The sequence below is a fragment of the Schistocerca serialis genome, chromosome 2, assembly GCF_023864345.2.
Source record: "Schistocerca serialis cubense isolate TAMUIC-IGC-003099 chromosome 2, iqSchSeri2.2, whole genome shotgun sequence".
In the NCBI taxonomy this organism is placed as follows: domain Eukaryota; kingdom Metazoa; phylum Arthropoda; class Insecta; order Orthoptera; family Acrididae; genus Schistocerca; species Schistocerca serialis.
The window spans coordinates 340813752-340825754 of record NC_064639.1 but is presented as its reverse complement, the minus strand read 5'-3'; the positions used below and the strand labels follow the sequence as shown (position 1 = coordinate 340825754).

Here is a 12003-nt window from a genome sequence, read left to right as displayed (position 1 = left end):
GACAGATTCCAAACAGGCATGGTGTTGGGTCCCAGTAACTTGAACGATGCAGTACCATACCACTTACCGGCTAGTGAAGCCAACGTGCCAATATAATTCCTACGTGTAATAGGTTCTGCGAGCGCCTTTAACCCCAACGGCGTAGCACTTAACCTTAATTATTGTATCTAAGGATAGCTTCACAGTTCCGCCCTTGCTAATACATGCTAAAATTTCTCTTTTAAGAGTATAGTGGGGAGGTGCCCTGGGATGGAGATAGTTATCGAGCACATTAAAGTTTCAGAGATTATGAAGAAGTTGGTTTTTGCTAACGAAGTATTTTTATCAACGATACAAGTACACAAGAGTTCGCTCGCCCGTTTGGCCGTGCGGTCTAACGTACGACTTTCCGGGCGGGAAGGAGCGCCTGGTCCTCGGCACGAATCCTCCCGGCGGACTTGTGTCGAGGTCCGGTGAGTCGGCCAGTCTGTGGATGGTTTATAGGCGGTTTTCCATCTGCCACAGCGAATGCAGGCTGGTTCCCCTTATTCCGCCTCAGTTACACTATGTCGGAGATTGCTGCGCAAACAAGTTCTCCACGTTCGCGTAAACCACCATTACTCTACCAAGCAAACATAGGGGTAACATTCGTCTGGTGTGAGACGTTTTTCTAGGTCCCCGGTTAACATACAATTCAATACAATACAAGAGTTCGGTAAAAACAAACATGTTTGGTACCTGGCAGCAAGAGTACACAAATGATGTTGACCTTAGGCATCCAACTTCCCATGCGCGCATTTACGAGACCGATATCCTTGGAAAAGGTGCGAATACAAGAGAAAATTGCAGTTGGATTACATCACGGTCAGACATAGGTACCGAAATCAAATGCTGGGTTGTAAGGCATACAGACTCGGATGGCAATTTAGTAATGATGAAAGAGCAGAGTGGCTTTCAAGAGAATCTTCCATTAAAATGAATGTGGGAAGAAGGGTGAAACTGCTGAGGTGTGATGGAGATGTGTTTGCACTTAACTAAGGCTGTAGATACCACAGCGGTCAGTTCACTTGAAGAGGAATGAATGTCTTTAAAAAGGCAATCACAAAAGTTGGACAGACAAACATGTGCATAAGGAAGGTGATAGCGAAGAAACCATGGGTAATAGAAGAAATACTTTAACTGATCGACGAAAGAAGGAAGTAGGAAGATGTTTAGAGAAAGACGGGAACTGAGCACTTTACGTATCATAGGAACGAAATAAGTAGGAGATACAGGGAAGTCTAGGTGAAAAAGCTGCAAGAAAAATGTGAGAAAATTGAAGTCCAAGAACTGACTCAGCATGCAGGAAAGTCAAAACACCATCCGATGAAATTAAAAGCAACTGCTGCAACAAAAAGAGTGCAAAAGGAATTGCACTGTTAAACACAGAGGAGAGAGCTGATACATGGAAAGAGTACAGTGAAGGACTTTTCCAGGGAGAGGATGTGGTAGAAGAAGAAATACGAGTTGATCTGGAAGACACAGGAGATCCAGTAATAGTCAGAGCTTTGGAAGACTTGCGATCAAGTAAGGCAGGAGGGGTAGACGACAACGGAACTACTTTGGAATTTCTAATGTCAATAAGAGATGTGGTAGAAAAACGGTTATCCATGTTGGTGAGTAGAATCTGTCATACCATCATACTTTAGGAAAAATATCAGGCCATCAATAGAGAAAATAGAAATTGCAGATAATTGCGAGAAATATTGCAAAATCAATTTAATGTATCATGCATCCAAGCTGCTGATAATAATAATAAGTGGAAAAAAAACAGAGGAATTGTTAGATGACTGTCAGTTTGAATTTAGGAAAGACAAAAGCATAAGAGAGGCCGTTTCTGACGTTGCGCTTGATAATGGAGGCAAGACTTAGGGAATAAAAGCACGTTCATGGGATCTGTCGACCTATAAAAAGGATTCGACAGTGTTAAATGGGCCGGCCGCGGTGGTCTAGCGGTTCTAGGCGCTCAGTCCGGAACCTCGCGACTGCTACGGTCGCAGGTTCGAATCCTGCCTCGGGCATGGATGTGTGTGATGTCCTTAGGTTAGTTAGGTTTAAGTAGTTCTAAGTTCTAGGGGACTGATGACCACAGATGTTACGTCCCATAGTGCTCAGAGCCATTTGAACCCAGGCGAGGCGTAAAGATTAGTGTCGAGCGATCAAGGATACACGACTGGGCCTTCGTCTCCGATAGCCCATATCGATGATGTTTCGTTGAATGGCTTGCACTTGTTGATGGCCCAGCATTGAAATCTGCAGCAATTTTGCGGAAGGGTTGCACTTCTGTCACACTGAACGCTTCTCTTCAGTCGTGTTGGTTACGTTCTTGCAGGATCGATGTTGGAGATTGGATGTTTTACCGGATTCGTAATATTCACGTACACTCGTTAAATGGCCGTACGAGAAAATCCCCACTTCATCGCTACCTCGTAGATGCTGTGGTCCATCGCTCGTGCGCCGACTACAGCACCACTTAAATCTTGATAACCTGCCATTGTAGCAGCAGTAACCGATCTAACGACTGTGCTAGAAACTGGTTGTCTTATATAGGCGTTGCCGATTGCAGCGCCGTATTCTGCCTGTTTACATATCTCTGCAATTTAATATGCATGCCTACACCAGTTTCTTTGGCGCATCAGTCAATATGGAGATCATTGACAAGAGAAGGGGACGGAATGATAGATTGTGTGTTTGGAGATCAAGTAACTACCGGGTAAAAACTGCAGGGGACGGTATATATGGAACGTAGTGGAAGGAATATATTGAACAAAAAATTGAGCACTTAGGGGCTAAGTTGTACTCCAAAGTGAAGAAGTTGGCATTGGAGAGGAATTTTGTGGCGACTCATCAAACCTGCAGGAGACTGACGATTAAACTAACGTTATAATCCCTAGGTATTTAGTTGATTAAATGTCTGATTTAGCAAATAACCGTGACTTGACCGATTTTTTATTGTTTAGGATCAAGCGCAACTTTTCACACCATACAGGTATATTGCGTTAGTCGGTTTGCAATTCGTTTTGATCTTTTGATGTGAAAATGTAAATGCCTTATGACATTGTTCGCTTGGATATCCCAAGGAGGTCGTTTCAGCCACCTTTCGAAAAGAATGTTCTTCCTCTATGCACATTGGCTCCTTTCCCTTGTGGGTATTTGGGAGTCCTGTCGTATGTTACTCGTATTTATAGTGTAAGCGACTGTAATAGACGTGTATATATTGTAGTGTTATGTTCGTGTTCCATGACGATGATGATTATGTTTATGAGAGTACGGAGAGGCTGGAAGTACAGTGCTGGCACATAATCCACACACGAACAGCACCATAGGCTCGACGAGCTTAAAGTCCCCATCCAATGGACGGATGACCATCAACAGTGTCACGTGTCCTCATTTCGTGAGACTCTGTAGTGAAGTTTGGAATTTAATCCACGAAATTGGCGCAAAGATTGCTAATCTCGAACGTATGCCATCACCTCTCCTCCACTTGCCGGTCAAATAATGGCAGCGAAATTTTCATTCATCATCATAAATCGGACTACCTTACATTCGAAACTAGCGTCACAGCACAATCGTGCGTTAACGACCTCGGCTAAGATGTCTACTACACAGTAAACGATAAGAACAGCAGAGGGCCTATAACAGAACATTGGAGGAACCGATATATTACATCTGTTTCATTAGATTTCCCCTCGGTTTCTATGAAGTGTGACATTTTTGACAAGAAGTCACGAATTCAGCTGCAAAACTGAGTCAATACTCCACAGGTGCGAGTTTCATTAGAAGCCACTTGCGCGGAACGTGCATGATTCCTACCCACTTACAACTATGCATCCCACTCTGTAGTCAGACTGAAAACAAGCCTAGTGCTCCTTTGTACGGAGTAAGTCTCAATCAGTTAAACTTATGTGTTGAAGCGTAGTTAAATCAGTTAAGAGTATCTCCCAGATTTGATTAAATTCAAATTAAACACCATCGGATTAACACACAAAATATTAAAAAACCAAATCATCATTGGTAATCAGCTGGCTTTGAAGGATCCAGAGTGAAAGGTTGTACTGAATAACGTTAGTATGACAATTGAGAGACTATTGAACATTTATTCACTGATTTAGATTACAAAAACAGGATCCACTAAAACAAGCTCAAAGGGTTGCTTGATATTCGTTACAATATCACTTCCTAATTCGTATCTCAACACGTGGAAACAATAGAGGATACGTAAGAAAGCAAAGATACGTTAAACAACATGCACAGTCGTGTCAGTAATCCACACGCGGAAGGAAGAAACCATAAGAACAATACCGTACACCTAACTCATGCACGAGAGTTTGGAGACCAATTATCGGTCATCCGAGTGGTCAGCAGCTCGGACAAATGTTCTCATTTTCGGAAGTACGAAAACCACGGGAACATTTACAAATAAAGAAAATTGGCACACGATTTGAAATACAGGTTGAACAACGAACTGGAACAAATAATAATGTTGAGCTGAGGATTCATCGCACGGGGGGAATGCACTTGGTCTAATTCAGATTTAAAAAAAGCGTAAAACGCAGAATTTACGAAAGATGTTCACCTAAATTAAAGTTCAACTAGCACAGAAAGTTGTTACAATAAGAAAAGAATGAATTACCTGAGGGGAAGGGTCAGTATACGACATGAGAAGTACGTGCTTGCAATCTAGAGTTAACAAGGTACAAGGGACAGGATACTCGCGAAATGAAATCAAATCGGATTCTAATACGTGCTTACAGAAAATATAAGGAAATATAAGACGCATTTACACTTAAGAGGTTCACACTAACTGAAACGACAGACAGATTGTCCAGGGCTCTCTCCCATCGCTAAGATGTTTAAGGACAAAGAATCGATTTAAGGTAATATTGGGAAACTAGATAGCACTTCTCAACCGAAAACAATTTTACGGTATGATTTCCTAAGGTCAGATTTTAAAGAAAGCATTAGTATGTGAAATCAACTAAGATCTTACATATTTCAACTCCCCAACTTACATTACTAGAGATGACCACAACAGAGACCATCATTTAAGTAGGACGCAGCGTACAATGCAGTTCAACGCTACCAAACTGAGGTCTACAGGTAGCAGTGGAAGTAGCCAGAGGAAATACGTTCTGGTTCCCTATACCATCCTATACAATACCTGTTGACCAGTGTCCCCTAGTGTCTCTTTGGCCCAGCAGAACGCAAGTTCTTCACAAAAGTTGGCTGAACTGCCACTACCATTCAAAGAACTCGTGCCCGTGAACCAGATGCGAGGGACGTTGCGAAAGTAAGTTTCGTATTTTTTTTCACACGGAAACTTTATTATCATAACCAAACACACCATGGCATCATGAACTATACACCTTACACTCTTTTTCGACACTGTCGCCACCGACACTGAGGCATTCGTCTTGGCGGGCAGTCACTTTGAAGAAACCACTCTGTATCTTGCGATGGAAGGAATTGTCGCACAGCCTGCTCCACCTCAGCATTGGTTTGGAACTGATATCCCGAGAGTGTGGCTTTCAGTGCAGGGAACAGATGAAAGCCCGACGGGTTGAGGAAAGCCACCAACCATTTGACGAAATATGACGTCACCATACACGGTCTTTAGGCATTTAATGACGATGGACACACTAGTTCCACGTGCCCATTCATAACGGAAACATGGTGAACTTTCACTGACGACTACGTTATCAGTACAGGTCCGTCTTCCATAGCGATTTGTACTCGAATAACTTCGGGGATACCGGTCTACTCCTACTCCCTCTTGTTTGGCGCTCTGCGCATGCGTCATTCCACTTCCACTAACGTCCCTTCCGTCGTTGAAACAGCAACGGGTATGGATTCATACGGCGTTTGTTTATGTCTCCTGGTGTACCACCATCTCTTTAAAACGCAGTGACGAAACTGACTTTCGGAATGTCCGTCATATGTGGAAACATCACACTCAGACGCTCACACACACTCTCTAGCAGACGACAAAAGAAATAAGAGAAGGAACTCAGAAATATAGCATGGGACACAGACATATAGCATAGGCACTAAGAAACGTAATTAATATATCTATAGATATGTGAAACGCAAAATGTAAGTTGAGAAAATACAACTACTGAACGTCAAAGTGCCACTATGGCTTTAAATTCTTCATTTGTGTGGCCATATTGTCCGTAATTGCTTCAGAATTCTTGAGGATATTTTTGTTCTCTCGTTGCAACTACAAAGATGCGTGTTTTTTTTTTTTTTTCATCCGACGCGTTTCGCCTTATTGAGGGTAAAGCATCATCAGTGGTCTGTAATTATTTACATTTAGATTTGCTTTTAGATCGGAAAACAGTTCGTTAAGAATATGTTGACTTGCACTTACGGTGATTTTCGCTTGATTTCCGTTTACATCGGGAAATGTCGTCTGCTAACACATCGCTGATGTTTTTCTGCATTGGACACTGATAATGGTTCAAATGGCTCTAAGCACAATGGGACTTAACGTCTGAGGTCATCAGTCCCCTAGACTTAGATCTACTTAAACCTAACTATCCTAAGGACATCACACACATCCATGCCCCAGGCAGGATTCGAACCTGCGACCGCAGCAGCAGCGCGGTGTCGGACTGAAGCGCCTAGAACCGCTCGGTCCCAGGGCCGGCTAACACTGATAATTTTGGTCTTGTTGTTCTGCAGCACTATTCATTTCTTACGTTTTTCAGAGCACACTTTTTACGCACACCACAGTTAGAAGTAGAAAAACAAGCAAAAAACAGTGGTGTGCGTAAAAAGTGTGTTGTGTAAGACATAAGAAATACATAGTGCTGCAGAACAACTGAAAATTAGACAAAAATTATCAATGTCCAATGCAGAAAAACATCAACGATGTGCTATCAGAGCTGGCCAGTGTGGCCGAGCGGTTCTAGGCGCGTCAGTCTGGAACCGCGCGACCGTTACGGTCGCAGGTTCGAATCCTGCCTCGAGCATGAATGTGTGTGATGTCCTTAGGTTAGTTAGGTTTAAGTAGTTCTAAGTTCTAGGGGACTGATGACCTCAGACGTTAAGTCCCATAGTGCTCAGCGCCATTTGAACCTTTTGTGCTATCAGACGGCAGTTCCCGATGTAAACGGAAATCAAGCGAAAACCATCGTAAATACAAATGAATATATGCTTAACGAACTGTTTTTCGATCACTATGGTTATCTAATGAAACCCTGTACTGTTCCGCCTTCTACCCAGAGTCAAAATCACAGATGCACCGACAGGCAGAGTTGCTAAGACGTATAGAAAGACCGAAGAGAGCTCAATAGAGCCAATGCAACGGGTTTTAGAAGACATCTGCAAATCTAGAAATATGGAGTCAACTTGAGAATTCTTTTCAATAACATTCATTACTTCGTGTGAATAACGTCAGAAAAAATATATTTTCTGAATACATGATGATTGTGTATCAACAGATTGTTTTCTTTGAGCTATTCCATAATGTTTGAATGCAGTACAGGTTCAAAAATCCTACTGAAGCTATGGGTTCGATTCTTGGTGATGTCACTAGTCCTTAACCCAATCTAAACTGATTATGGAAAGATCTCCAGGCTGAACAAATCCTCCTTCCAACTGATGCTGGAAACTGGTTCTGGTGTTCTTAACAGCCATGAGGACGATGCCACTGCGAGAACAGAAATGGTATAATATTGTTCTTGCTGTTGCGGTCTTGAGTCCGAAGACTGGTTTAATGGACCCCTCGACTCTACTCTATCCTGTACAAGCCTCTCCATCTCCGAATAAATACTGTAACCTACATTCTTCCTAATCTGCTTATTGTAGTCATCTGTTGGTTTCCTTCTATAACTTTTATCCCACACGTACCTCTAGTACTATATTGGTGATGCGTTGATGTCTCAGGATGTGTCCTACCCAACGACACCTTCTTATAGTCAAGCAGTGCCAAGAATTTCTTTTCTCCTCAGTTCTATGCAGTACCGGCTCATTAATTATATGGTACACCCCTCTGATCTTCAGACTTCTGTAGCACCCCAACTGAAAATCCACTATTTTCTTCTTGTCGGAACTGTTTGTCATCAACGTTTCATTACTTTTGAGTACATTGTGGGAGTGAACAGTGATCAATGTGTTACAAATATTTACTATCACAAACAGTCTTGAACACAATTTATTTATTACAGTGACCGGTTTCGACCACTACTGTGGTCATATTCAGACCAATGAGTACGAACCTCCTTCTGGTGGTAAATCACTACTAGTGATATAAGAACCTCCTAGTAGTGATTTACCACCAGAAGGAGGTTCTTACTCAGTGGTCTGAAGATGACCACAGTAGTGGTCGACACCTGTCACGGTAATAAATAAATTGTGATCGAGATTGGTTTTGATAGTAAAAAAATATCCACGTTTCAATTCCATCAATGCTACGCTCCACACACATATCTTCAGAAACGACTTCCAGCATATAGAGCTATATTTGATGTAAAAAACTTTCCTCAGAAATGCTTTTCTTGCCATTGCCAGTCTGCATGTTGTACCCTCTCTAGTTTTACTGCCCATATAGCAAAACGCATCTATTGCTTTTAGCGCCTCGTTTCCTAATCCATTTCCATCAGATTGGCCTGACTTAATTAAAATACATTCGATTTTCCTCGTTTGTTCTTGTTAAAGGTCATCTTATACTCTCATCCTCCCTTCAAGACAACGCCCATTCGATTCAACTACTCTTGCATGTTCTTTATTGTCTGTGAGAGGATTCTAATGTCATCAACAAACATCTGTTTTTATTTCTTCTCCCTGAACTTCACCAATTTCTTCTTTGGTTTCCCCTACTGCTTGCTCAAAGTCCAGATTGAATATGATACACACCTTGGTTGCACTAGACTGTGTCTGACGGAACCTTGAGTTATGTTATTATCGTCTCGCGCGTTCTCGGCTTGCAAACTGCTCTTGATAAAACGTGTGAAGTGGTTGCTGGTGCTGCTCGAGGTGTGTGACAGGAGCGCCCTCGCTGCGGTGTGTGTTGCAGGCAGCATCGCGTACATCTGCCAGCCGGTGGGGGCGGTGGTGGCGGGCGCGCTGCTCGAGACGCTGGGCCGCAAGCGCTCGATGCTGCTGGTGAACGCGCCGCTGCTCGCCGGCTGGCTCGTCTTCTACTGGGCGGCGCGGCCCGAGGCGCTGTACGCCGCCTGCGCCGTGCTGGGGCTCAGCGTCGGCTTCATGGAGTCCTCCGTGGTCACCTACGTGGGCGAGATCAGCCAGCCGGAGCTGCGCGGCATGCTCACCTCGTACGCAGGTACGCCGGCGCTCTGCTAGCACTGTGGGAACTCCCAGTGGCCACTTCTTGCCAGCCATATGCTAAACACCGGCCACGTAACGGCGGAACGCGACGTTTCCTGTTACGTAGCTTAAAAAAAAAAAAAAAAAAAAAAAAGAACGACGGCGAGGAAAGCAAGCACCGTGACTGTGGCAGGGGAACACTTGATACTTATCGTGCTCATTTGCTTTGTGCTGTCTGCACTGAGCTGTGTTCTCGTTTATGTGGATGTACTTATCAAGGGTAGGCCACGACTTCGGGATCACGGATTTACACTACTAGCCGTTAAAACTGCTACACCAAGGAGAAATGTAGATAATAAGTGGGTATTCATTGGACAAATATATTACACTAGAACTGACATGCGATTACATTTTCACGCAATTTGGGTGCATAGATACTGAGAAATCAGTGCCCAGAACAACCACCTCTGGCCTTAATAACGGCCTTGATACGCCTGGGCATTGAGTCAGACAGAGCTTGGATGGCGTGTACAGGTCCAGCTGCCCATGCAGTTTCAACACGATACCACAGTTCATGAAGAGTAGTGACTGGCGTATTGTGACGAGCCAGTTGCTCGGCCACCATTGACCAGACGTTTTCAATTGGTGAGAATTCTGGAGAATGTGCTGGCCACGGCAGCAGTCGAACATTTTCTGTATCCAGAAAGGCCAGTACAGGACCTGCAACATGCACTCGTGCATTATCCTGCTGAAATGTAGGGTTTCGCAGGGATCGAATGAAGGGTAGAGCCACGGGTTGTAACACACGTGAAATGTAACGTCCACTCCTCAAAGTGCCGTCAATGCAAACAAGAGGTGGCCGAGACGTGTAACCAATGGTACCCCATACCATCACGCCGGATGATACGCCAGTATGGCGAAGACGAATATACGCTTCCAATGTGCGTTCACCGCGATGTCGCCAAACACGGATGCGACCATCATGATGCTGTATACAGAACCTGGATTCATCCGAAAAAACTGACGTTTTGCCATTCGTGCACCCAGGTTCGTCGTTGAGAACACCATCGCAGGCGCTCCTGTCTGTGTTGTAGCGTCAAGGGTAACCGCAGCCATGGTCTCGGAGCTGATAGTCCATGCTGCTGCAAAACGTCATCGAACTGTTCGTGCAGATGGTTGTTGTCTTGGAAATTTCCCCATCTGTTGACTCAGGGATCCAGACGTGGCTGCAAGATCCGTTACAGCCATGCGGATAAGATGCCTGTCATCTCGACTGCTAGTGATACGAGGCCATTGGGATCCAGCACGGCGTTCCGTATTACCCTGCTGAACCCACCGATTCCATATTCTGCTAACAGTCATTGGATCTCGACCAACGCCAGCAGCAATGCGACGATACGATAAACTGCAATCGCGATAGGCTACAATCAGACCTTTATCAATGTTGGAAACGTGATGGTACGCATTTCTCCACCTTAGACGAGGCATCACAATAACGTTTCACCAGGCAATGCCGGTAAACTGCTGTTTGTGTATGAAAAATCGGTTGGAAACTGTCCTCATGTCAGCACATTGTTTGTGTTGCCACCGGCGCCAACCTTGTGTGAATGCTCTGAAAAGCTAATCATTTGCATATCACAGCATCTTCTTCCTGTCGGTTAAATTTCGCATCTATAGCACGATCTTCTTGGTGTAGCAATTTTAATGGCCAGTAGTGTACTTCGAACTTTGTAAAGCTTTAGTAGGCCATTAAAACAACATAATGTACAAGTAACAAGGTTCACTACTCTGGCAACTCCGTGTAAATCACAAGAGAATTTTTACGCGTCTATTATGTCACCGATATATCTGTGGGGAGTTCCCGGCCGTTAGAGGTCATCGTGGTCAAGTGGTCGCCGGCACGGTAGCTCAGCGTGTTCGTTCAGACTGTTAACTGCCCTCTGCAATAACAATTTAAAAAAAAAGACCTGAGTGCATGGATCAACGATGAACTTGAACGGATGTCATGGGACGTTCACAACGAACAATGACAAACAAAATGAGATAAAACCAAAATAGTGATTAGCATTCGAGCATTGCAAACGGATCGTGGACCAGGCAATGATTCGAATCCTCCCAGTACCTATTTGTAACCTATAATTTTTGATCACATTACTTAATTGTTGTGGTAAATTGTTGAGCCATCCGCTATGGCCGAGCGGTTCTAGGAGCTTCAGTCCGGCACCGAGCTGCTGCTAAGGTCGCAGGTTCGAATCCTGCCTCGGGCACGGATATGTGTGATGTCCTTATGTCCTTACATAGGTTTAAGTAGTTCTAAGTCTAGGGGCCTGTTGACCTCAGATGTTAAGTCTTATAGTGCTCAGAGCCATTTGAACCATTTTTGTAGATCGCTGTAAATTCCTCTTGGACCAAACTGCTGAGGTCATCGGTCCCTAGGCTTACACACTACTTAATCTATCTTAAAGTAACTAATGCTAAGGACTAATCACACACACACACACACACACACCCATGCCTGACAGAAAACTGGAACTCCGATGAGAGGAGCCGCGCGAACCGTGGCGAGGCATCTCAGACCGCGTAACATTATTTAATTTATACGACGTTTAAGAGATAATGTACTGAAAAAAAACACAAACATTTTCAGGAAGTTCTAGTGAATTTCATAATTACGTTATTTCGCTACGTATTATTTTTTTAAATTAAATTTTCAAG

At 43.8% G+C, this 12003-nt stretch overlaps 1 protein-coding gene across 1 annotated transcript in view; it reads left to right on the top strand.

Moving 5' to 3' along the window:
- Positions 1 to 12003, top strand: part of LOC126455965 (facilitated trehalose transporter Tret1-like) — a 170351-nt gene that overhangs the window by 53271 nt on the left and 105077 nt on the right. Inside the window, exon 6 of the mRNA XM_050091722.1 lies at positions 9038 to 9304. Within this exon, the coding sequence (XP_049947679.1) occupies positions 9038 to 9304 (267 nt within the window). The remainder of the gene's footprint in view (positions 1 to 9037; positions 9305 to 12003) is intronic.